The 27,281-nt window shown below is 45.2% G+C and overlaps 1 protein-coding gene across 2 annotated transcripts in view; it reads right to left on the reverse strand.

Annotated features, from left to right (window-relative positions):
• The window catches only part of NEGR1 (neuronal growth regulator 1), a 561,497-nt gene that overhangs the window by 216,433 nt on the left and 317,783 nt on the right, over window positions 1-27,281 (reverse strand). For both annotated transcript variants that reach the window (XM_066597782.1, XM_066597781.1), the window contains exon 4: window positions 1,277-1,408. In XM_066597782.1, the coding sequence (XP_066453879.1) occupies window positions 1,277-1,408 (132 nt within the window). The remainder of the gene's footprint in view (window positions 1-1,276; window positions 1,409-27,281) is intronic.

Genomic DNA, 27,281 nt, shown 5'->3' on the forward strand with positions numbered 1-27,281 from the left:
AAATCTCCCCTCCATTCCTCCCCGCTCTCCGCCGCCGCTCCCCGCCCCCGCCGGCCCCCGAATCTTTAGAGACGAGCGGGCAGGTACTCAAATAAGGCACTACTAGCTCGAGTAGTTTGCCTTAGCGTCTATACTCGCTCATCTCTAATCCTTACCATTCTTGGTTAATTCTGAAGTCAAATCTAAATTTTGAGGAAAACTTTGACTTTTTGGGTTTTTAGGATGATAGTCCCCCTGAAAGGCATCACTAGTTCTTTAATTAAAGGAAATGTATGACCTATATTTTTTTACTAATTGAAACCAGATACTGAAACATTTTCCATTTCTCTAATCTGTTTCTATTTGCTGATTGACGATTTTGTATTCCTTCATCTGTACATGACTATGGGGGTGCCTATTTTGCCTGGGCTCCAGTTAACAGCATTTAGAGCAGCCGCATGGGCTATAGACACAATAGTCAAGCTGGGACTCGTTGACTTTTATGTGAGGGTGTAGTGGGCATGCTTTCCAACCTGTGCAGGGAAGAGGAGGAGGTTAGATGTGACCATCACATACTTATTTATATGGAAGAGTATTGTGGGCTTATTTTGTGACCTGCACGAGGAGGGGGAGGTGGTAGGCTGTGATCATCACCTATTTACTTGTATGGGAGAGTGCTGTAGGCATGCCCTGTGACCTGCGCAAGGAGGGGGAGGAGGTGAGCTCTGACATCACCTACCTTATGGTTTCTGTTTTATCTATAAATAGGTTTCACCTCTCAGTGTAATTCTGCCTGTCAGGATAATGAGATGACTGCTGAGAAGTGATCTCTACAGGAACAGGAAGTGTCAGACTATTATCAGGCTTAGTGGTCGGTGTGAGAACTGCAGGATTTTAGGATTTTTTTAAAATACAGATTTTTGACATTGAAAAATTTAAAAAGTCAACAAAAATGTTTAAAAACATGTTTAACATAAAAACTTTATTTATACAAGAGGTCATTTCTTGACATGTTCCCTTTACCCTAATTTCTTCACTGAAGTTAAAACCATTTGCAGACATTACGCATTGATGCGGAGCCAACATGTTTGATGCCCTAGCTGTATCAAGGTAGAGAGGCTTGTTGGTGCCACCTCAGAACCCAACATCCGGGGGTACACACCCCACCAGCACTTCCGGTCATGCCTCTGCATTATCCCATAATGACATTGCCTACCATTGGGAGACATTATTTACACGCAAGACTTCTTTTCTTATCTTTTTCATTCCACTTATTCCATTATTCATCGTTACTTACAGTTTACAATGATATTCACTTTCTTCACATCGGGAAAGGGCACCGTGTTTTCTGCCAGACACTCGTACTCGCCAGCCTGATCTCTTGTAATGCCATAAATATCTAAGTACTGCCCACTTCCAAATGGCTTTGCTGAAAGAAAAAGTGACAAAAAACACAAAAATTAAAAAAAAAAAACCTAAAAGAATTAAAAGCCATATCCTGGTGCATTAAATCTGCAGGAGTATCTCAGCACAGTACTTTACTGTAAGTTTAACACCATAAATAGCAATGAAAGCTTTTAGCAGTTTCGCTTTTTTTCATATAAATTGAGCTATTGGTGATAAAAAAAAAAATATACATATATAAAGAGTGGGATTTTATTACAGCAACGCTGGTGAGGCAGACACGAGGCACATAAGACAGGAGCGTGAATACTTAAAGGGAATCAGAAATATATATACATGGTTTTTTTCTATAAAATGCATTCAAAATTCTGTACTAACTCATGTTTTCTCTTCATATTTGCTGGATTTCCCTGTTTTTCATACAGAGTTCATGCAGCTATAGGGACAACTAATAACATTTTGGCTGCCTTCAGCCACCACTAGGGGGAGCTTACTGTATACAGGCTTTGGTTGCTTGCTGCCACCACCTAGTCCAGCCTGTACTTTGCTATATACTATATGGCTGCAATTTTTCGGAATTGGTTTCTACACCGACATAGAGGGGGTTCTTTACTGTAAGAGCAGTGAGACTGTGGAACTCTCTGCCTGAGGACGTGATGATGGCGAACTCACTGAAAGATTATCAGACGGGCCCGGACGCCTTTCTGGAGTGCAACAATATTACATGGTATAGTTGCTAGCTTACTTTAGAAGGATCATTGATTCAGGGAGTAAGGCACCATTCTTACGGTTATATGTAAATTTGGTCTGTGAAATATGCACCTTTTTCACCGCGTATGTATGTGTGCTTTTGGTGCATTTTTGGTGTGTATGCATGTATTGCTGCATCTGTATTCGCATGTGCAAAAAAAAATGTAAAACACGAAAGAAAGCCCAATTGATGTCAATTATGTTTCCACCGTCTCCTGGCAACATCTGTAAAGTCGCAGTGAATATTTTATTGCATTTTTTAACACTCCTATAGGTTTTTTTACCTTCCTCTGAATAGGATTACAACCTGAACTGGATGGACATATGCCTTTTTTTCCGCCTTACATACTATGAATCGGCCATATTGAACATGGTGTGTTATCTACAGGCAGCGTATTATTGAGCAGGTGATGCTCTGCGGATTGATATACAGTTTTGTGGGAAGAGATCCAGTAGAACTTATAATTCATTCTTTTAAATTCCTACTCAGGCTGAGTTTCGGAGTCCAGTGGGTGGTCCTACTCCCTGATGGAAAACATTCCTTATATAAGTAGGACCTCCCACTGGACTCCTAAACATACAGTAATCAGGGATTTAAATGAATGCATCACACGCCACAAACCTATATATCAATCTACTCAGCATCTGAATACCATGCTTCCCGCAGATCAGACTGCATGTTCTTTGTGACGGGTTCCCTTTAGGGTTCTCATTGAGGCTTTGTACACTCTTGGATTAGTTATTCTCTATCAGCTTCCCATTGATTTGTGATGCTAAGAATAGCACAATGATCCGCCCGCACCCCCCTTCATATCAGAGGTATGATAGCTCTGACACATTGATTGTTACATGATCCCAATAAATCCAGATGGATGCAATTAACTTACACAGTCTCCATCGGAGTTACAGTACTGCTGAAAGGGCTGCAAATTGTACAAAACACTAGAAGACTTGACAGAAAGAGAAAAAGGCTAATTTTAACAACACCTAACACACTGTGATATTCTGTCTATTAAAAAATGGACAGCTGACAAACCCATCATAATTTAAAGGGATTGTCCAGAACTAGAAAAACATGGCTGCTTTCTTCCAGAAACATCCCTACACCAGTCCATGGGCTGTGTCTGATTTTGTAGCTCATCTCTATTTAAAGGGTCACTAACTTTTCATACAACCTCTACACATCTACTAGCTTGTGGTAATATTATCATTTCTGAAATATAATTGCATCAAAAATGTTGTTGCTTTACCCCTGTAAATCACAATTGAAGTGGTTGCCACTAGGGTTCTCCCTTCCAACTTCTCGGCAATCCACTCTCTGTCATTAGGCACAGAGCTTCTATAGTAATAGATAAACAGGGATGTTTCCATAGCAGCAAGGTAGGGGCTATCAAGCGGCTCCCTGCACTCAGAGGCTGCAGGCCGACAGATCTGCAGACACTGTGATAACAACCTCCACAGTCTGTGTGGGGCCTAATTGCTATCTGGCATACTATGAATTGTGTAGATGTGTGGAATATGTAGGGAGGGTGATGGAACCAAAAATATCTGTGTCTCAGCTACTGCGTAGACAAGCTGTGGTGGGAGAAATCATCATAGTAATCTGGGACCGGATGGAGAAGAAAAGGGAAAGAGATTAAAACCAACAAGAGATGACGCTGCCTCTGCCCAGTGGAGGTAACTGTAGTGCGATCACAATTTCTGTGAAGAGCAGTAATAGTACTGTGAGGGGGATCACTGAAGGGCACTATTATTGTGAAGTGGTGACTAGCAGGCACTATTACTAAGAGGGGGTAAAAAGGGTTGTGGCTTAGTATAAAAGGACATGACCTAAAATTTTGTGGTCAGCCATCCGGCCTAACAAACAGAACAAAGTCTAAAACTGCAACTCCTTTCCAATGACTTCTCACCTCTTGTCACCACTGCAGTCTACAGCAACGTGAAGCATTCTGATGACTCTCCAAGAAGTACCCAACTGGGCAGATAGCACTTTTTCTTTCGAATGCACAAATCCTGATAATCCCTTTGCACTAGGCTCCTGGATGTGAATATTTCACAAACTAAAATCTGCAAATCCAACAAAGGTTGCTGGTGAAATTCTAAGCGAGATGCAGGAATCTGGATCCGACGCCTAGCAGATGCTTGGATGTCTTTAACTGAGGTTAGAAGGAAAAATATGCAAAGAACATGGATTGTTCTACAAACACATAAACTAATCCTTGTATAAATATGTAATAAAACCTGGATCCACACACACAGCGGCGGAGACAATGACATTGGGGAACAGCCGCGCACCGCGTCTCTCGGAAGGTCTTTGGTGGGTGTGCGGCGCTTTAAATCTAAATAAAACAAGTACAAGTATTTCTAAATTGCATGAAGCCTCCTCTATTCTGTGATACTCGTGATAAAAGAATTATGAAGAGAAATCTCTTACAATGGAAGCAGCTGTGACTGTTTTATGCATGATTGCCTGCACCATCCTCTACGTCCAGGTGGAATCGATTTAGACAAAATGTTTACTAACACTCCAAAAAGCAACAGAGGAAACGGTAACAAGAAAGTCGGCGGTCTGCTGGCATCAATTCCCTTTCATTTATTCAGGGTTTATCACGCTTTTTCTTTGCAAATGCCCAACCCAAACAGGAGCCGGCGATGCCAACCTGAGCTTTTCTTTTTTTTCGGGACAACTTACTCAAAAATTTCTGATACATTTTTTTAATAACAAATTGGAAAATCCTAAAGAATCCTAACGGTAATTAGTAATATAAGTCTCCAGCTCAGATACTTATGTAAGAATGCATCAGCTGCTTCTACTGTTAACGCTTTCCTTGCTTCAGTCATAGCCGCGGTCCCGCAGGACTTAGAGAGATGCGAAAAGCGGATTTCTGCTTCTCAAATGCTACTCTTCAACTTTGCAATTGGGTTTTACTCTATATCTCTTACAGGGGCCACAACACAGCACTAAAATCCATGTTCCATCTTGTAGCTATTCAAGTAAGGGAGATGGATTCTGCAGCATTCATGTAAGTCAATGTTAGACTCTTTTTTTACAAGCCTTGTAACAATGACTGGGAATTGAAAGCCAAGCCAGAATCCATACACAGACAGCTGTTTCGGGGTCATTAGATGCTCTCTCTAAGGAGAAAAGATAGTGTTCCTGACTCCCTGACCCACATCACATGCCTCTCTCTAGCCAAGCCAGAATCCCACTGCATACTGATGAGGAGCAAACACCCCGAAACAGCTGTCTGTGTATGGGTTCTGGGTTGGCTTTCAATTTCCAGTCATTGTTACAAGGCTTTTATAAAGAGTCTGGCTTGCTACCTTTCAATAGGTGGTGCTGCAGAGGTATTGTTCCATCTCCTTTATTTGCATATTACCCAGAAGAGCATGAATGGCCTCATAAGTCTCCTTACTCACTCACCTTCTAGGTGCTCTCCCTTAGGAGAAAAGATAGCATTCTTATTCAAGTACGCAATTGCTATTACAATATAGGACAGCCGTATGAGATGTAGCGCTGGATCAGTCCTTTTGACTACATCTTGTATAATTATACTTAGCAATGTTGCATTAAAATTCCCTTTTATTGTTTGGTGGAGGGTAAACGGTTGTCTATGTTGGCATGGAGAATTTCTATGTAAAAGTTCAATATAAAAGCCAATTATTTGCACCCATCCTATCCCACCTAAAGGTCCTCTATTATCTATATATACCTCTATTATACCCATATTTCCCCTGTTGTCTACCACAAGCCATATCATACCTGACCAGAACACTGGATCTCCGAGAAGCTCTATTACTAGAGATGAGCAAGCATACTCACTAAGGACAATTACTCGAGCGAGTATTGTCCTTAGCGAGTACCTGCCCACTCGGAAGAAAAGATTCGGGTGCTGGCACGGGTGAGCGGTGAGTTGTGGGAGTGAGCAAGGGGGAGCGGGAGAGGTAAAGGGAGATCTCCCCTCCGTTCCCCCCTGCTCTCCCCCGCCACTCACCGCCCCCCGCCGGCACCTGAATCTTTTCTTCCGAGCGGGCAGGTACTCACTAAGGACAATGCTCGCTCAAGTAATTGTCCTTAGCGAGTATGCTCACTCATCTCTATCTATTACTTACAAGGGACCTTTCACAGGGGACAGAATTAATCCATGCGTATATTTCTGCGTCACAATGTTATCTCTATGGGGCTTGATTTCTGCACCTGTTAAAATACGCACGTCTATACTTCAAAACTGCAAAATTAAACTCCACAGCGGTAAAACTTTCTGCTGCAGAATTAAGGCCGTCTTGTGGAATTGTTGTTTCTAACATACAGGAGATGTAATTCTGCAATTAAAGTCTGTGTAAAAAAAGCAATAAATTCCACAAGACGTTCCGCAGAAGGCATGCAGTAAGAGGCGCGACAAAATCCGCTCCTGTCCTGCGTCCTGTGGATAATTCCATTCCGTGTGAAAGGTTCCTAAGGGAACAGAATTGAGGGCTTTGCTCCAAGCAATATGCTTCGGTGTTTGCTTAGTTGAATAGGAAAAGTTCCAAGAGGGAAGGGGTCTTCCATCGATGGTCAAAAGAGTGGACTAAAGAGTTTTCAAAAATTTCCCAATAACAGGAAAGGCCGTCAAAAACATTTCCTTTTGATGAAAGAACATACAATCTAGTCGGGCCTTGAGGGTGGCTCTCATGATTTACAAGGCGACCTTTCGTGTTAAGCAAGAGGTTGTCTGGGACTGGTCTAGCCCGTCCACCTAAAAGGGCCACGGTGGTTGGAGTTGGCACAAGTCACTCCACCTAGTAGAGTCAATGAGTCTCCTGGTCTTCACCCATTTGACCAAACATTGAGAAACATATTTTTTTGCTCCCAGTTTTACTAACCAATTTTACTAACTCTATGGCATCCACCCCCCTCATAACATAGCCAGAGCCCAATCCTGTTGGGATAGATAATTGTATTTTCATGTATAATACCCCTTGTTTCTATTCAAAGCTTCTAAATGTGCCACAGGGCATCTGCTGTGTGGGGGGAGCTGTTTCAGCACTTAAACACTAGCGCTCGGGATCAGGATAGCAGGAGCTGTCCAGTGCTGAACCTCCCTACTTGGGCTGATAGGCAGCACATATCGCGAGAAGAACAGGGTTATAATAGGATCCCATCCTGGATTTGGGATTGGCTGAGGGGAATGAGGTAAGGAGGAGCTTCACATGTATAAGCGCTGTCTATGTGAGACGTGGGGTACTCACTATGGGGATGCTGCCAGTAATCATGGCCGCTCCCTGCTCTACTATACATTCATCCTGATGAAGCTGTTTATCACTTATATTGCTGCAGAAACACGTCAATGACGTAGTTTAGTGAGGTAGTTACTCTGTTTGTAGACAGTCAGTCGGCTGCCCGATCCCATCTGTCGGGCAGCTATACCGATGTCGATCTAGTCATTCATATATCACAGCGGCTAGTGCTGTGAGAGCGAACAGGGACCTTCATGGAATTATAAATGACACTTCTTATTTGAGGGGATTAGTACTGGATCTCTGACCTTAGGGACGGATATCACCAGCGCACTGAACCTTCAAGCATATGAGAGAGATCTCCCCTCTGTTCCTCCCCGCCGCTCCCCGCCCCCCGCTGGCCCCCGAATCTTTAGAGACGAGTGGGGAGATACTCGGCTAAGGCACTACTCGCTCGAGTAATGTGCCTTAGCGAGTATACTCGCTCATCTCTAGTTGTGACAGAAGTGAAGTCATTTCCTCCGAAGTCGTAGACCATACTGTCGATGTGTGTTTGAATTATTCTTCATTTTGTCTCAAGCTTGCTCTGTCTCTGGGAGGCGCGCAGTAATCCTCCGTGTCATGCACATCACTAATGTTCTTAATCATCACCATTGGCCGTGGTCCCAACACATCAGATGGCCGAAGAATGACTTATTAATGTTAATAAATTAAGTTTTGTTTGCATCCCAGTACACAAGTCGATCCGTGAATATACTCAGGAAACTCTCTGGATGGAATTACCATAAAACATAGCTACTGTACAAAGCCATAAATATGACAGCACTTTACAGCGAGCGATAATAAAAATGCAGGAAACAATTTAAGATATAAAGTAGATATAAATCAGCATCAGCATGTTTACTGATAAGTCCATGTAACCCCTTCATGACCAGAGGGGTCCTCTATGAGCGCGCCTATTCTCACCTTCTAGAGGCCATTGTGTCATTTTTTTATGGGCAGGAATATTTTTACATTTTTGGACATATGGAACATATTGGACTCTCCTTTTTCTGCTTGCTATGAGCAGATGTAGATTTGCGCCAAAAATTTACACAATTTCCTTTTCCAATTTCCAATACTATCCTTCAGTCATGTCTGAGGCTTGTATACTCTGTAGGCCAGTCCTTTCCATGCTTCTCTATTCTCTAGGGCTACTTCCAATTGTCTGATGTCCATTTCAGTGTCCTTCTTGATGGTGCCAAGATGTCTTTTGCCTTCCATGTTTCCTTTTACCACTGCCCAGTCCAAGTAGCAATTCTTTTTCCAGCAAATTCGCCCTCCTCACTGCATCCAAAGTAAGTCCGTCTCTGTCTCGTGATCTTGTCTTCCATGTACACCTCTGGGTTGATACGGTCCAGGACAGCTTTGTTGGTGAACCTAGCTGTTCACAGGATTTGTAGAGTTTTTTTCCAACACCACAGCTAGAAGCCATTCATTTTTCTTCTGTCGGCTATCCTCCACGTCTCACAGCCATAGGGGAAGACGATGCCTGTGATTAACCTTTGTTCAATGGTGACTGAGACATCCTTGCACTTCCATAAGCTCACCATGGCCGTATGCTAACCGATCCTTTATCTCACCTGTTGAGCTGTCTCTATGATTGATGAGGGACCCAAGGTATAAGACACTATTAACCACTTCAATTTCCCCATTGTTGACCATTATGTGGACTTCCTTGTTGACAGTGGTCATGATCTTTGTCTTCTTGATGTTCAGGTGAAGTCCCATCTTCTCAAAGTGCCGGGAGGGTGGCAATACATGACATACCTACAGTGCTAAGGGTTGGGGAAAGACCCTGTGAAACCTTCACCATGAAACTCAATGGGCTTCAGTTTCCTCTTACTCCAATTTATAAATTTGGTCTTGAAGGGTTATTCCCAAAATCGACTTTTATCAGTTATCTATAGGAGAGAGGATAAAAGTCTGCTCAGTGGGGGTCTCACCGATCCTGAAAATGAGGAGGGTAACAGGGGGGAGCTCTCTCTTTTCCCCCCCTCACTCCCCACCGCAACCCCCATCTCACCCCCAGCGCCCACCGAATCTTTTTGCCCGATTAGGCAGTTACTCGAAAAAAGCGATGCTCGATCGAGTAATTGTCCTAAACGAGCACGTTCACTCATCTCTACTTAAAACCTGCCTGCAATTCAGCATTTGGCTGCGTCCTGCTGCGTAATTCCATCCTCTGTGAAAGGATATCCTGCGGATTTTGGTTAGGAATTTACAGCGGCTTGCGGTGCGTCGTGCAGCTTATTCCGTCTCGTGTGAAAGGTCTTTAAGGAAGTGTCAGGCTGCCTTCACCCAGGCGGTAGACGCTGCAGATTTTAGGCTTGCAGAATCACTGCAGAAATGTCGCAGTGTTTACAGCACAAGGCACGTGATTAAGATTTAACAAATTCAGATTTTTTTTCTGCAAACAGAAAAGTATGAAATTTGAAAAAAGCTGCGGTTTTTAAATCTGCAGCATGTGTATTTATGTTGAGGACGCTGCGCGTATCAGCTGCGGGTTTTCTCCATAGAGATCAATGGGTAACATAAAATCCGCCCCTAAATCCACAAATAGATTAATGTTGTGTTTTTGTTATTTTTCCACTGCGGAAACTCTGCTTGAAAATCTGCGTTTGCTGATGCTTGAAAATAAAGTTTGCGGGTGCGACCTTAATGCTGCAATAACCATTACCAGATCACAAAAACACAACACACTCCGTAGCGGAAAATCTGCACAGGAAAGCGTAAGTACATATACAAAATCCACACCACAAACGCAGCCCATTCCGCGACCGCTGCTGCATTAAATCACTCCTTCACTGCGGGGCTGCAGTGATCCTACAATGAGAAGGAGGGGGACATGGCAGCCCTGTTCTCAGGATCAATACCTCCACTGATCAGACTTTTATCCTATGAATAGCTGCTAAAAGTCATGTGTGAGACAGCCCCTATTAGGGAAAGCAAGGTCCTACAAGGGACCCAACTGATCTGAAACTTTTTCTTACACTTTTTGCTCATCTTTGACTTAAGGCAGTGAGATCTGTAACTAAATGCTGGCATAAAGCGTTACAGTTGAGTAACTCCCGTATGACTCGGGAGCAGATAGAGATGATTGCAGAGTATGTTTATACCTCTTTAACATAATCAATATGACCCCCTGTGCCGCAAGGAATCTGAGCTCATTGTCCTTCTCAGTGAACAATTGATGCTCTCCGCCATTCAGATAGAAATCTCACATTATTTCTTCTTCAAAAATCAATATGACAAAATTGTCCAATATCCAGGAGTGGTGTTTTCGTGCGCCGCACATAGCATTTCCTATCATTGTTCATAAAGTCGTGAGGATGAGTTCTTTGTTTTGTTCTTTCCAGAATGACTATAGCATTCTTTGTTATAGAATGCTATAGTCTACCATACAGGTAAATCTCCATACCAATGGCTGGAAAGACATCGACCCATCCTCAGATAGTCCCGGCGTAAAGGAGATCTGATCCTCTTTACCCTCTGCTTAGCCAGTTTGAGGGCATGTATAGTATGGTCATCTTAAAGGGTGTCTGGATTGGAAATACCATTTTGAAGTACGATACCAGTACATCCTGTATAGCAGGGGTCCCCAACTCCAGTCCTCAGGGACCACCAACAGGTCATGTTTTCAGGATCTCCTATAGTAAGAACACCTGTGGCAATGTTCGAGGCACCAACAATAGTTACATCACCTGTGTAACACTGAGGAAATCCTGAAAACATGACCTGTTGGCGGTCCCTGAGGACTGGAGTTTGGGGAACACTGCTGTATAGTGTTGTGTGAACTGAAGGAGTAGAACAATGTTTCGGGTCAAACTTTGCTAAACATTTGGTTGGACATGAACTCGAACCGAGCTTTTAGCAATGTTCTACCCAAACAGGGTATTACTGCTTCTGTGCGCTCAAAACTAGGGCTGAACACTTAGGAGAAATGGAAAAAAAAAGAGAAACCAGCTCCTCTGCAGTCGCCCCCATGAAAGGACTGGCTGGAAACAAGAACTGAAACATAGGAAAATGGATAAAGACCAGCGATGGGTGAAAAGCTTTCAGCCTTTATTAAACAATCCAGACATGGAGGAACAGGGAGCATGTGCCATCTTACATGTTTCAGGCAAGCATGTTGCCCTTAATCATAGACATCAAGGCACATGTGAGTAACACATATATCACAATAGACAGCCAATGGGGTGCTTGAAACAAGAACACACGACACCAGAGCAAGATACAATTACAAGGAAACAATAAGAATTTGAACCCAATGCTAGTGCTGAACACTGCTGTGTAACACTAAGAGCCATAGAAGCCCATTATAACATTCTCAGGGTATTATATAGGGCCTTTATGGCTCTGAGACTGTGTTATACACCAGTTTTACAAGTTTGGGTGAACTTTCAGTTTGCTTCAAACTAATTTGGACCTTTTTACAAAAGTTTGACAAATCAGACAAATCAAACTTTTCAGAAGTTTTTCCATCACTAGTTCTAAATTAACAGAGAAGCGACCCAGTTTGAGATAAACTTTAATCTAGAAGTTCAAAAGTAGAGCAGGCACAGAAAGCAGCTGCCAGTCTGGAACAGCAAGCATATGCCAGCATTACATGAACATCCCGTTGATTTCAATGAGCATCATATAATGCTTGTTAGGCCGTGGAGTCAAATACGGCAATGGAGCATCAATGATGGCTTCGTTTTCTGATAACTCTCACCCTTTGCATTTTATTTATGTTTTCTGCCTGTATTTTATAGATTTGTGCTTGATAAAGAAGCACTATCAGCTTCGAAACGCGTCGCACTTTTACTTACTACTGCCGTTTAGACTCTTCAGTCAATAAAACACACTTGATTAAAATACGGAGGATTCTGGACTTTCCTTATTATTACTCCTCATTGATAGGCTCACATCGATCCCACAAGGTGTATTGGGTCCTACAGATGTATTTCTCTCTAATTAAACTTATTATTTGGTGTTTTTGGCACGGAGCGCAGGAGGTTTTTCTTGCAACTGTCCATTTGTATTCACTCCGGGGGCGTTCTGACACCCTAGAGTTTCTCCTTGCATTCGCTCTCCCTGGATGTCCTCTTGACAGGGTGTCTTCTACCACTACATCCTCTACACAACAACAACCTTTTGCAGGTTGTGCCTTTAAACATTTGGCTGCAATCAACATCCCCATCCATAGAGGCGCTGTCCTGACCATCTACTGAATTTATACAGAAAAAAGGATAAAATAGGTCAGCACTACCCAATGGAAATATATCCCAATAGAAATCTATAGGTGCACGTTAAACCATGGCTGCAACATACAGTAGAAGCAGAAACCAAAAATGGCAACAGCACGCAAAATAAACTTACTGTCAGAGGTATACATACCTATAATTAATACTCTAACCACATTAAATAATGCAAGGGTCTTGGTATATCATTCGATCGAATTACATTGGCCCATCTACCAAGGTCCAGGTGACCAAGCTCTCAGATGGATCCTAACGCTAATACCAGGTAGTAAATCTCAGCACACAGATGGTTACACCATTTAAGTCTTTTACTGAGCACATTGTGTAACATCCACAGAGGAGAAAATGTAAGTGAACCTCTGTGTTAAAGGAGTTGTCAGAGATATTTTTTCTCTAAAACCATGTTCCCCTGCCAAAAAATAACAAAGTGTCATATGCACACGTCTCCAAGCACCCCATTGTGTTCAGCGCCATCACTCTGGGTCTCCCATGTGACGTAATTTTACAGGCTGCTGCAGTCTGTTTATAGGATCTCACAGGCTGCTGCAGCCAATGACAAAATTCAATGCTCTATTTCTGAGCTCTGTCATTGGCTGCAGGACTTGTGACATCCCATACATAGGCTGACTTCAGCCTATAAACAAATACCAGACCCTAAGAATTGAGCAATGGTGCCAGAGATGCAGGGAGCCGCGAGAGTTGAGTATACGACAATTTGTTGTTTTATGGCAGGGAAACATGGCTTTAGAAAAAAAAAACATCTTGGACAACCCCTTTAATGACTTCTCCAAGAGCTAATTGGCAAACGATGTTTCAATTAAGAAGAAAAGATTGGAAGTGCGTGCTTCACAGGTGCTTTGCCTGTTAAACAAAGGCATACAAAGCCTGGTTACCAAGGAATCTGTTCTTCTCAAGAAAGACTGGTTAATGGTAACCATGCACACAACTTTCTGAAGACTTGAGAATACGCATTATAGAGATGTATGAAGTCAAGTCAATTATTCCAAATGGTTTACTTATTGTAATAACTGTAACACATAAGAGTAAAGTCATCCAAAGCGGGACATTTTCCGAGGAAGAGCCTTATGTGTATAGGGAAATGCAGTGTCCTCCTTCTGGGGCTTGAAGTTCAGCACGCCTGATTCTTTGTTCCCAGGAAAGATAAGAGGTGTCTGGCAGCGGCTTCATACTAGTCTCCCTATTAGAAGTACATGCACGCTTGGCCAAAAAAATCCCCATCAGAGATTAAATGAAGCATGTTACTCATTAAATGTAAAAATATATAAAAAAGAACATGACTGTCCATCAAGACGCCACATTCGGGAAGGCGCTACGGCAGCCGCCACACACTTTACAATGTGGCAATTATCTTAAATGCAACTCTTAAAATGTCACAATAACTGATGCCTCTGCGCGAAATCCTCCCCCTGTGAACCAAGACGTGGCCCTTACTGTAAGTGGTATGAAGCATAAAGCTCAATATAGTCTTGTTTACATCTCACTAGATAGGTCTGAAAGTTTCCCAAGAAGTTTGCCAGACGTGTCATCCTGTCAACCGGCGTGACCCCAGAAGAGTGCGTACACCAGGCGACTGCAAAATGATGTTATATATAGAAACGGCAGAAATGATTTCTTTTAACTCCACAGGTCTGAAAATGTGGAAATTATCTGCAGAGCTGATTTACATAAGCAATGACTTTGTTCTGCACCTCAGGAGCTGACATCTATTGTGCTGCACCAAGCAAACTGATAAATGTTTCGAAAGTTTTTGGTAACTTTTTAGATATACAAAATATTAAAGTGGTATCAACTTATACATTATATTTCCTATTAAAGAACCCAGCCATAAACTACTCTCTATTTACTGCCAGTGGGAAACCAAGGCTCTCGAAAGCGAATTAAAGGGAACAGCATCACCCCCTCCATTCAGGGCTGCATCTGCCATGAGGCAAGTTGGGCCACTCCCCTGAGGAAGCACCACCTTGTGGAAGTGGGGTTTTGTGCTGCTAAGCTTACCATGTCATTCTGTCCAATAGGCTGGAGATAAAAGTATTACATACTGCAGTACCGATGTATTGCAGTATATCATACAAGAGATCAGAAAATCGCAAGTTCAACTCCCCTATGAGTACAAAAAGAGGCTAAAAAAATAGTTTTTATAAGGATTAAAAAAATATTTTAATAAAACTTTTTAAGTAGATGCATAAAAAAAACGAAGCAAGAAAAAACAATCGGTTTTGTCACATTTGTAAAAGTCTGAATAATTAAAATATTTTATTACCTATTCTGTGCAGTAAATAAGAAGAATAGGAATAAAAAAGTGATCAAAAAGTCGTACATACCCATCGATGTTGGCAATAAAAACTACAGCTGCTCTGCAAAAAACAAGTTGTCATACACCCCATCCGTGGAAAATTCAAAAGTTTTAGGCTTGGTATAGAATTTGGCGCAAAAAAAGCAATTTTTTCAAGTAGGTAAAAAGGTTCTTTTAAATTTTTAGAAGAAAAACATAAAAAAACTATATAAAATTGGTATCGCTATAGCTGTACTGACCCACAGAAAAAGCGAACATGCCCTTTTTAGTGCATCGCGTAAGCTGTCAGCACGAAATCCAAAAAGCAATAGTACAATTGCATTTTTTTTCTATTTCAGTCTACTTAAATATATTTTTAAAAGGTTACACAATAGGTTATAGGGCAATATGTTATATACATTATATAGTAAATGGTACCATTGAATAATACAGCTTGTTTCGCAAAAAGCAAGTTCTCGTATTGTAATGCTGATGGCAAAATAAAACAGTTATGGTTCTTAAAAGGCAGGAATGAAAAAAATTCTATTGCAATCATTTTTTATGGATCCGTCTAAAATAGGACAAGAATTAATTTTGCAAATAGTCTTTAACAAAAATATTTTCTACCTTTTTGATTAAAAAAGCTCCCATTCAAACGTATATTTTTAAGCTATAAATCTTTGAGCACTTTGTGTATATAGCAGACCTATGTGTATCCATGGTGACAGACTACAAACAAATCCTGTGTAGTCTGAATCCAGAGTCATGTGTTCTTCTACACGTGTTCCTCTGCTTTCTTTTAGTGTCTGCAGATCAGCAAGAAGAAGAGGAAGTAAAGGCCCATTTAGACACAACGATTATCGCTCAAAATTTGCTCAAAAGCCATCTTTTGAGTGATAACTGTTGCGTCTAAGCGCACGCCATCGTACACTGTTCATGCACTATTCGTTCATCGGTGATTTCTAGCAAGCTAGAAATCACTGATGATTCTTATCAGCGCCGCATGCTGATTTTCTCAGTGGGCAGTGCTGATAGCATTCTTTCAGATGGTATCCCACTGGCAGTTCTCAGCCAGACACCAGCTGAAAGCTCTAAAAACCATGGCTGGATAGGAGATAACTGATCAGTGCTGCTCCGACTGCTGGACATCTCATTGCTCCTAAATATGGGGACCAAATGTACCACCAAATGAATGGAATGATGGCCACATAATCATGCTTAGGATCTATTCACTTCGAAGATACTGCCTGAGATAGCTGAGTTCAGCTTCTCAGCTATATTCAGCGGTTGGTAGCAAAACTTAATTCAGGGTTAGATGGGACCTATGTTCTTGGGATCAGCAGGGGTCCCAGCGGTTGGAGCTCTATCAATTATATAGTTATCCCCATATCTTGTGGATAAGGGATGACTTCATATTACCAGAATACCCCTTCAAGAGGGTTTTCTGAGTAAATTTAAGGCAGGGGGGAGTCCAAAAAAACCCCAAAACTCTTGCTGCCATGATGCTTCCCTACTAGAGATGAGCGAGCACCAAAATGCTCGGGTGCTCGTTACTCGGTACGAAATTTTCGCGATGCTCGAGGGTTCGTTTCGAGTAACGAACCCCATTGAAGTCAATGGGCGACCCGAGCATTTTAGTAAATCGCCGATGCTCGCTAAGGTTTCTATTTGTGAAAATCTGGGCAATTCAAGAAAGTGATGGGAACGACACAGCAACGGATAGGGCAGGCGAGGGGCTACATGTTGGGCTGCATCTCAAGTTCCCAGGTCCCACTATTAAGCCACAATAGCGGCAAGAGTGCCCCCCCCCCCTCCCAACAACTTTTACTTCTGAAAAGCCCTCATTAGCAATGCATACCTTAGCTAAGCACCACACTACCTCCAACAAAGCACGATCACTGCCTGCATGACACTCCGCTGCCACTTCTCCTGGGTTACATGCTGCCCAACCCCCCCCCCCCCCCCGCACGACCCAGTGTCCACAGCGCACACCAAAGTGTCCCTGCGCAGCGTTCAGCTGCACTCATGCCACACACTGGCCTCATAGCCACACCACCCTCTGGTCTATTTATAAGTGCGTCTGCCATGAGGAGGAACCGCAGGCACACACTGCAGTGGGTTGGCACGGCTAGGCAGCAACCCTCTTTAAAAGGGGCGGGGCGATAGCCCACAATGCTGTACAGAAGCAGTGAGAAATATAATCCTGTGCCACCGCCATCAGGAGCTGCACACGTGGGCATAGCAATGGGGAACCCATGTGCCACACACTATTCATTCTGTCAAGGTGTCTGCATGCCCCAGTCAGACCGCGGTTTTTTATAAATAGTCACAGGCAGGTACAAGTCCGCAATGGGAATTCCGTGTGCACCCACAGCATGGGTGGCTCCCTGGAACCCACCGGCTGTACATAAATGTATCCCATTGCAGTGCCCATCACAGCTGAGGTAACGTCCGATTAAATGCAGGTGGGCTTCGGCCCACACTGCATGCCCCAGTCAGACTGGGGTTCTTTAGAAGTGGACACATGCAGTTACAACTCCGTGTGGGCCGACAGCATGGGTGGGTGCCAGGAAGCCACCGGCGGTACATAAATATATCCCATTGCATTGCCCATCACAGCTGAGGTAATGTCATGTTTAATGCAAGTGGGCTTGGGCCCACACTGCATGCCCCAGTCAGACTGGGGTTCTTTAGAAGTGGACACATGCAGTTACAACTCCGTGTGGACCGACAGCATGGGTGACTCCCTGGAACCCACCGGCTGTACATAAATGTATCCCATTGCAGTGCCCATCACAGCTGATGTAATGTCAGCTTTAATGCAGGTGGGCAAAAAATTAATTGGATTACACTGTAGGCGAGGGCCCCAAAAAATTGGTGTACCAACAGTACTAATGTACGTCAGAAAAATTGCCCATGCCCAACCAAGAGGGCAGGTGAAACCCATTAATCGCTTTGGTTAATGTGGCTTAATTTGTAACTAGGCCTGGAGGCAGCCCAGTTAAAATAAAAATTGGTTGAGGTGAAAGTTTCAACGCTTTAATGAGCATTGAAACGTATAAAAATTGTTTACAAAAATTATATGACTGAGCCTTGTGGGCCTAAGAAAAATTGCCCGTTCGGCGTGATTACGTGAGGTTTCAGGAGGAGGATGAATATAATACACAGATTGATGAAGCTAAAAGGTCCACATTTTTGATGGTGATAGAGAACAATGCTTCCATCCGCGGGTGCAACCTACGTATTGTTTAGGTATCGCTGCTGTCCGCTGGTGGAGAAGAGAAGTCTGGGGAAATCCAGGCTTTGTTCATCTTGATAAGTGTAAGCCTGTCGGCACTGTCGGTTGACAGGTGGGTACGCTTATCTGTGATGATTCCCCCAGCCGCACTAAACACCCTCTCTGACAAGACGCTAGCCGTAGGACAAGCAAGCACCTCCAGGGCATACAGCGCGAGTTCAGGCCACGTGTCCAGCTTCGACACCCAGTAGTTGTAGGGGGCAGAGGCGTCACGGAGGACGGTCGTGCGATCGGCTACGTACTCCCTCACCATCCTTTTACAGTGCTCCCGCCGACTCAGCCTTGACTGGGGAGCGGTGACACAGTCTTGCTGGGGATCCAGAAAGCTGTCAAAGGCCTTGGAGAATGTTCCCCTGCCTGTGCTGTACATGCTGCCTGATCTCCACGCCTCCCCTGCTACCTGGCCCTCGGAACTGCGCCTTCGGCCACTAGCGCTGTCGGATGGGAATTTTACCATCAGTTTGTCCGCCAGGGTCCTGTGGTATAGCATCACTCTCGAACCCCTTTCCTCTTCGGGTATGAGAGTGGAAAGGTTCTCCTTATACTGTGGGTCGAGCAGTGTGTACACCCAGTAATCCGTAGTGGCCAGAATGCGTGTAACGCGAGGGTCACGAAAAAGGCATCCTAACATAAAGTCAGCCATGTGTGCCAGGGTACCTGTACGCAACACATGGCTGTCCTCACTAGGAAGATCACTTTCAGGATCCTCCTCCTCAGGCCATACACGCTGAAAGGATGACAGGCAAGAAGCATGGGTACCCTCCGCAGTGGGCCAAGCTGTCTCTTCCCCCTCCTCCTCATCCTCCTCCCCCTCCTCCTCCTCCTCCTCAACGCGCTGAGATATAGACAGGAGGGTGCTCTGACTATCCCGCGACATACTGTCTTCCCCCGCCTCTGTTTCCGAGCGCAAAACGTCTGCCTTTATGCTTTGCAGGGAACTTCTCAAGAGGCATAGCAGAGGAATGGTGACGCTAATGATTGCAGCATCGCCGCTCACCATCTGGGTAGACTCCTCAAAGTTTCCAAGGACCTGGCAGATGGCTGCCAACCAGGCCCACTCTTCTGTAAAGAATTGAGGAGGCTGACTCCCACTGCGCCGCCCATGTTGGAGTTGGTATTCCACTATAGCTCTACGCTGCTCATAGAGCCTGGCCAACATGTGGAGCGTAGAGTTCCACCATGTGGGCACGTCGCACAGCAGTCGGTGCACTGGCAGATGAAACTGATGTTGCAGGGTGCGCAGAGTGGCAGCGTCCATGTGGGACTTGCGGAAATGTGCGCAGAGCCGGCGCACCTTTCCGAGCAGGTCTGACAAGCGTGGGTAGCTTTTCAGAAAGCGCTGAACCACCAAATTAAAGACGTGGGCCAGGCATGGCACGTGCGTGAGGCTGCCGAGCTGCAGAGCTGCCACCAGGTTACGGCCGTTGTCATACACGACCATGCCCGGTTGGAGGCTCAGCGGCGCAAGCCAGCGGTCGGTCTGCTCTGTCAGACCCTGCAGCAGTTCGTGGGCCATGTGCCTCTTCTCTCCTAAGCTGAGTAGTTTCAGCACGGCCTGCTGACGCTTGCCCACCGCTGTGCTGCCACGCCGCACGACACCGACTGCTGGCGACGTGCTGCTGACACATCTTGATTGCGAGACAGAGGTTGCGACAGAGGTTGCGTTGGAGGAGGAGGAGGAGGAAGGTGCTTTAGTGGAGGAAGCATACACCGCCGCAGATACCACCACCGAGCTGTGGCCCGCAATTCTGGGGGTGGGTAGGACGTGAGCGGTCCCAGGCTCTGACTCTGTCCCAGCCTCCACAAAATTCACCCAATGTGCCGTCAGGGAGATGTAGTGACCCTGCCCGCCTGTGCTTGTCCACGTGTCCGTTGTTAAGTGGACCTTGCCCGTAACTGCGTTGGTGAGGGCGCGTACAATGTTGCAGGAGACGTGGTCGTGCAGGGCTGGGACGGCACATCGGGAAAAATAGTAGCGACTGGGAACTGAGTAGCGCGGGGCCGCCGCCGCCATCATACTTTTGAAGGACTCCGTTTCCACAACCCTATACGGCAGCATCTCCAGGCTGATAAATTTGGCTATGTGCACGTTTAACGCTTGAGCGTGCGGGTGCGTGGCGGCGTACTTGCGCTTGCGCTCCAACACTTGCGCTAGCAGCGGCTGGACGGTGCGCTGAGAGACATTGGTGGATGGGGCCGAGCACAGCGGAAGTGAGGGTGTGGGTGCAGGCCAGGAGACGGTAGTGCCTGTGTCCTGAGAAGGGGATTGGCTCTCAGTGGCAGGTTGGGGCACAGGGGGAGAGGCAGCGGTGCAAACCGGAGGCGGTGAACGGCCTTCGTCCCACCTTGTGGGGTGCTTGGCCATCATATGTCTGCGCATGCTGGTGGTGGTGAGGCTGGTGGTGGTGGCTCCCCGGCTGATCTTGGCGCAACAAAGGTTACACACCACTGTTCGTCGGTCGTCTGCACTCTCAGTGAAAAACTGCCAGACCTTTGAGCACCTCGGCCTCTGCAGGGTGGCATGGCGCGAGGGGGCGCTTTGGGAAACAGTTGGTGGATTATTCGGTCTGGCCCTGCCTCTACCCCTGGCCACCGCACTGCCTCTTCCAACCTGCCCTGCTGCTGCACTTGCCTCCCCCTCTGAAGACCTGTCCTCAGTAGGCGTAGCAAACCAGGTGGGGTCAGTCACCTCATCGTCCTGCTGCTCTTCCTCCGAATCCTCTGTGCGCTCCTCCCTCGGACTTACTCCAATTACTACTACCTGAGTGATAGACAACTGTGTCTCATCGTCATCGTGCTCCTCACCCACTGAAAGCTCTTGAGACAGTTGCCGGAAGTCCCCAGCCTCATCCCCCGGACCCTGGGAACTTTCCAAAGGTTGGGCATCGGTCACGACAAACTCCTCCAGTGGGAGAGGATTCGGAACCATTGCTGCCCATTCTGGGCAGGGGCCCGAGAATAGTTCCTGGGAGTCTGCCTGCTCCTCAGAATGTGTCATTGTAATGGAGCGAGGAGGCTGGGAGGAAGGAGGAGCAGCAGCCAGAGGATTCAGAGTTGCAGCAGTGGACGGCGCAGAATTCAGGGTGGTCGATAGATTGCTGGATGCACTTTCTGCCATCCACGACAGGACCTACTCACACTGCTCATTTTCTAATAAAGGTCTACCGCGTGGACCCATTAATTGTGAGATGAATGTGGGGACGCCAGAAACGTGCCTCTCTCCTAATCCCGCAGCAGTCGGCTGCGATACACCTGGATCAGGAGCTCGGCCTGTGCCCACACCCTGACTTGGGCCTCCGCGTCCTCGCCAGCGTCCACGTCCTTTAGGCCTACCCCTACCCCTCAGCATACTGTATTACCAGTAGTGCAGAAACAGAACGCTGTAATTAAATGTGCCGCTTATTGGCCTGTGGTTGGAGGCTGACTTCCCTTATGGAACGCACAGCAGATCCAGGAAACAATTTTGCGCAAGCCTGCTATAACGCTTAGCTGCGTATTAATTAGGACTACTACCCCCAGCAGATAGATACTGTAGGCAGCGTATAATATTATGTATACTGTTTCCCTCTGGCGGGATGACGGCGCTGATGTAACAGAGACAGCAGATCCAGGAAACAATTTTGCGCCAGCCTGCTGTAACGCTTAGCTGCGTATTAATTAGGACTACTACCCCCAGCAGATAGATACTGTAGGCAGCGTATAATATTATGTATACTGTTTCCCTCGGGCAGGATGACTGCGCTGATGTAACAGAGACAGCAGATCCAGGAAACAATTTTGCGCAAGACTGCTGTTCAGGAGAACTGACAGCGGCCGCGGCTGGACTCCGGCTGCTGCGGAAAGGTGAGTATACATTTTTTTTTTATTTTAACACATTTTAGGATGAATTGCAGGGAAGGGCTTATATATTTAACCCCTTCCCGACAATTCACCCCGCGCACACCGGCAGCCCATTGCTTTCAATGGAGCGGCTGTATTGCCGCTCCATTGAATTCAATGGGCAAACATCGTTCTTCTCTGCCACAGCTGTTACAGCTGTGGCAGAGAAGAATGATTTGTTTTCTATATGTTCTCAATGGGGTTGGCGCTGCTGCCGCGGGCCCCATTGAGCGCATATACAGAAGAGAACAGGAATCGCAGATCGCAGATAGGTGCGATCTGCGATTTTTTGTTCTATAATTTATCGGACGAGCGCATAAAAAGCGCTCATGTGTCCGATACTATTGCAAAGCAATGGTTTTATAAAATCGCCGGACGCATGCGCATGCGCAAATCGCGGCTAAAAACGCCCGTCTGACTAAGGCCTGAGGACGCAATGCTCTGCACGGCCGATATACAAAAAAAAAAAAGTGCAACACTGCAAAAAGCAGCCTCAACACTACTGCACACGGTTAGATGTGGCCCTAAGAAGGACCGTTGGGGTTCTTGAAGCCTAAAATAACTCCTAACGCTCTCCCTATAGCAGCTCCGGCACCAGCAGCACTGTCCCTGATCTCTGTCAGAATGCATCTGAGGCGAGCCGCGGGAGGGGCCGATTTATATACTCGGGTGACACCTGATCTCGCCAGCCACTCACTGCAGGGGGGTGGTATAGGGCTTGAACGTCGCAAGGGGAAGTTGTAATGCCTTCCCTGTCTTTCTATTGACCAGAAAAGCGCGCTAACGTCTCAGAGATGAAAGTGAAAGTAACTCGAATATCGCGTGGTGCTCGCCTCTAGTAACGAGCGTCTCGAACACGCTAATACTCGAACGAGTACGTTGGCTCATCTCTATTCCCTACCACACTCCCCAAATCCTCCAGTCTTCTGTTGACAAGCGCCGCTGCTGTCACATGGGTTGTTCACCCACGTGAGCGCTACAGCCAATGGAATGCCAGACAAAGATGTCGCTGATGATATCCAGTAAACCTGCCTAGGACTTCTAGTGTACATTGACAAGTTTATGGGGAGATTTACAAGTCATCGCCAGGCCTTCTGGCCGGTTGGCACCACCTGTCCGATGCTGCTGCATCGGACAACAAAATGATAGTCGGGTACTGCACTAAGTATATTTTTTATAAAGTTTTGAACACGGGCGACCCAAAACTATGTAAAATAAATAACTTGGAAATCCTCTTTAACAGTCAACAGGTATGAAGATAACCAAGGTCCTCCTTAACCCTTTCCAATCCACTGTCTGACGTCTAAAGACATTATGATTTAAGGCTGTACAGCTCCGATGTTGGAGGACGTTCGTTTGGGTTCTCTTACTGTATATTACCAGCCTCTCCTGTCGGAGCCTATCCAACATGTCACCTCATGCAGTACTGGCTTTAGCCAGCATATAGCGCTGTTGTATAACAGCAGAAAAAGAGTAAGCCCCCTAGGAAAACCAGAATACAAATTGGATTGGAAATGGTTAAACCCTTGACTCCAGCTCAGGCTGCAGCTGCACTCCCTATAGTCATCCATTCATAACTATGCCCATAATAGTGATTTACATTTTACCTTCTAATGTCTAACCTATATGGCTTACATAATGGCTGGAGGCTTTCTCTGAGCAGATGATGTTACTGTCACTTATTCCAACCAGGCATTGAGGAGAAATACCCACCTTACATTAAGTAGAAAGACCAAGCTACCGGCCATTGAGAAGAAAGACCCATCTGCCATTGAGGGTTAGAACCCACTCTGAGAAACAGGAGTTTGAGCAACAGTCACAATTTTTTGTTGGCCCCTATTTTTGATGTCATTAAAAAAAAAAGACACAAACAACCCTCCCCCTATTTAGTGTAAGGTTAACACTATTTGCAATCAGAATGAACATAGGGTAGGATGGGTGGGAATTTTTCTTCATCGCTAGGAAGAATTTTTGGAACGTTTTTGGAACAATTAGCAGTATTTCACTGTGAGAGACGGTGGCGGCTTCTCATAGCTGATTATAAGTATGGTGGAATGACAGGAAGATGTAAAACAAGGAGATGACACAGGTGTAGGTTACGTGAGGCAGGGAAGAATTGATTATACGATGACTTATAAGTAAGTTTCATCAAACAATAATAGGACTGAAGTCTACTCAAATCAAAGGAAATGAAGCCCCGTGTGCTGCTCCTCCAGACACACATGAAAGATTTACAGAAGACGAGGATTCATTTTTTATGTCTTTTGCTGTTTCTAAAATTGCTAAAATTCAAAGCCTGAAGCAATGTGAAGAGCTCAAGAAAAGTACAGGCAGCGCTGGCCGGCAGGTGGACGTTGACGGTGTCTCGCTGTAGCCGAACGAAGGGGATCAAAACATACTGCCACCTTGGCCCTAACAACTAAAGAAAACAACTGAGTCACTCTTGGATATGGCACACATAAGTCCATCTATATTTTCATAAGGCCTCTTTCACACAGGCTAAAAAATCTCATAGTTTCCAATGGACTACGGCTGCTGCCGGCGGCTCCATTGAAGACAATGGCCTGCCGGCACCCTGAAGTGATTTTCAGGGAAGAATTTTGTATAAGCTCTTCCCTGAAAAATGAGAATTTTAGTGTAAAAAAAAAAACTTACCTGTCCGCCACTGCCATGTCCCGCAGGGATGAAGAACACATCTGCTGCATGCGGCAGATGTTTCCTTCATCCCCACAAGAAAAAAGAATTTCCTGCTGCACCTACCACATCTGTGACAGATGCAGCAAAGGAATTCTTCATCCCTGCTGGGAATAACGAATTCCCTACCACAGCTGTGCTCAGCCAATCAGAAGCAGCTGTCTGTGATTGGCTGAGCACCTCAGCCAATCACAGTCAGCTCTCGCTGAATGAATGACAGGCAAGAGCTGAAGAAAGGTGAGTATGATTTTTTTAAAATTTTCCACACCACTTTTCCTTGTTTTTCAGGGAAGGGCTTACATTTAAAGTTACAGATGTGACAGCTGTGGTAGAGAATTTTTTATTCCCCACAGGGATGAAGAATTCCTTTGCTGCGTCTGTCACAGATGTGACAGGTACAGCAGGGAATTCTTTTTCCTCACGGGGATGAAGGAAACATCTGCCACATGCAGCAGATGTGTTCTTCATTCCCGCGGGGACAGGTAAGTATTTTTATTTTTTTTTACACTAAAATTCTAGTTTTTCAGGGAGGAGCTAAGATTTAAAGCTCTTTCCTGAAAAACAATTCAGGGGTGTCGGCAGACAATTGTCTTCAATTGAGCCGCCGGCAGCAGCCGTGGCTCCATTGAAGACAATGCACGGACCTTCATACACGCGTGTTTTTGCACGTACAGGGGTGTGCACCTATGTATGCACAAAGACACGTTTGTGTGAAGCCACCCTTAATGCAGGTGGTCTGGGATTGTGTAAAATTGCATACATTTTGGAAAAGAGTATTAGAGATAATTTAAAAAATATATCTTATCAATATTGGTCTTAATCACAGAACTTGTATACTGGAGATTGTGGATGGGCTTGACAGGCGTACTCTTCTGGGAGTTCAGAGAGCATTACATCAGGTGCGGAAGCTGATTGCTGCCCGTTGGATGCAGCCTGCCCCATGACAGTAGATTTTGTCACAAAGATACGAGAGGTTATATCCTTGGAAAGGGGAGACATCAAGAAAGAGGCTGTTTGACTAAGTTTGGATTTTGTTTGAGATGGGGTGATTATGGTAGTTATGATTAATTGTATTGCATTATTTGGGTGAGGTAGACAGGTAATAGGTACATTAGACTTATGCATTTAGAAATGTCTTGAAGTTAAGGGGTAAATGGAATGAAAAATATAATTTCAATAAAAATGATCTGATTAAAGAAAAGACGACCTCATGTCTGAAACCTAGGGTACCTAGCCTGCCCCTGTATGGAGGATACGAAAGAATATATTGGGGTGGTACAAACAAGGCATGACTCTAGCATTCGATCACCATTGGACTGGTGGCTCAGGCAAGACTGGACTCTGACCAAACATAGATAACACTAGAGATGAGCGAACGCGTTCGTCCGAGCTTGATATTCGTGCGAATATTAGGGTGTTCGGGATGTTCGTTATTCGTAACGAACACCATGCGGTGTTCTGGTTACTTTCACTTCCTTCCCTGAGACGTTAGCGCGCTTTTCTGGCCAATTGAAAGACAGGGAAGGCATTACAACTTCCCCCTGCAACGTTTAAGCCCTATACCACCCCCCTGCTGTGAGTGGCTGGCGAGATCAGGTGTTCGCCTAATATAAAAGTCGGCCCCTCCCGCGGTTCACCTCAGATGCCGTGTGAGTTAGTGAGGGACAGTGCTGTTTATACCGGAGCTGCTGTAGGGAAAGAATTGGTAGTTAGTGTAGGCTTCAAGACCCCCCAAAGGTCCTTATTAGGGCCACTGATAGCTGTGTGTTGGCTGCTGTTAGCAGTGGGATTTTTTTTTTTCTCAAAATCGCCTCTGCAGACCGTTGCACCTGGCATTAGGGACAGAAGTGCTGCATAGGCAGGGAGAGTGTTAGGAGTGAGTGTAGCCTTCAAGAACCTCAACGGTCCTTTCTAGGGCCATATTTATCCGTGTGCAGTACTGTCCAGGCTGCTGTTAGCTGTGCTGCATTTTTTTGGGGCTTCTCAAAATCGCCTCTGCAGAGCATTCCACCCTCCATTGATACTGCAGGGAAAGAATTGTATAGGCAGGGCCACAACACAGTTATTATTCATAGAATATACGCAGTGCTGCCTGTTGGTGGGAAAAAACTGAAAACAAATCTATTTGTCCAGCCTCTGTCCGTCCTAACGCCTGTGGACACGTGTGAGCTGCGTGAAAAACATTGCTAAATCATACGCACCCAGCTACGCTTTACTGCTGGCTTCGCCATTTGCTTTCCTTAATTGGGAAAAAAATACCTGCTCTGCCAGAGTTATAATAACTCTGCTACCCTCACGTTCTGTGACACATAAGCAGGGACACAGCACAGTTATTAAACTTAGATAATTCATTCACTAGAGGCAGTGGGGCCTTTCGTTTTCCAAAAAGGGCAAAAATTATATTTGGCCTGCAGTCTTGCGCCAATTTATTTCCTGCCTGTGAAATCAAATCACTGGTAATACAGCATGCTGAGGGGTA

This window comes from Eleutherodactylus coqui, chromosome 3 (assembly GCF_035609145.1).
Source record: "Eleutherodactylus coqui strain aEleCoq1 chromosome 3, aEleCoq1.hap1, whole genome shotgun sequence".
Classification (NCBI taxonomy): Eukaryota; Metazoa; Chordata; class Amphibia; order Anura; family Eleutherodactylidae; genus Eleutherodactylus; species Eleutherodactylus coqui.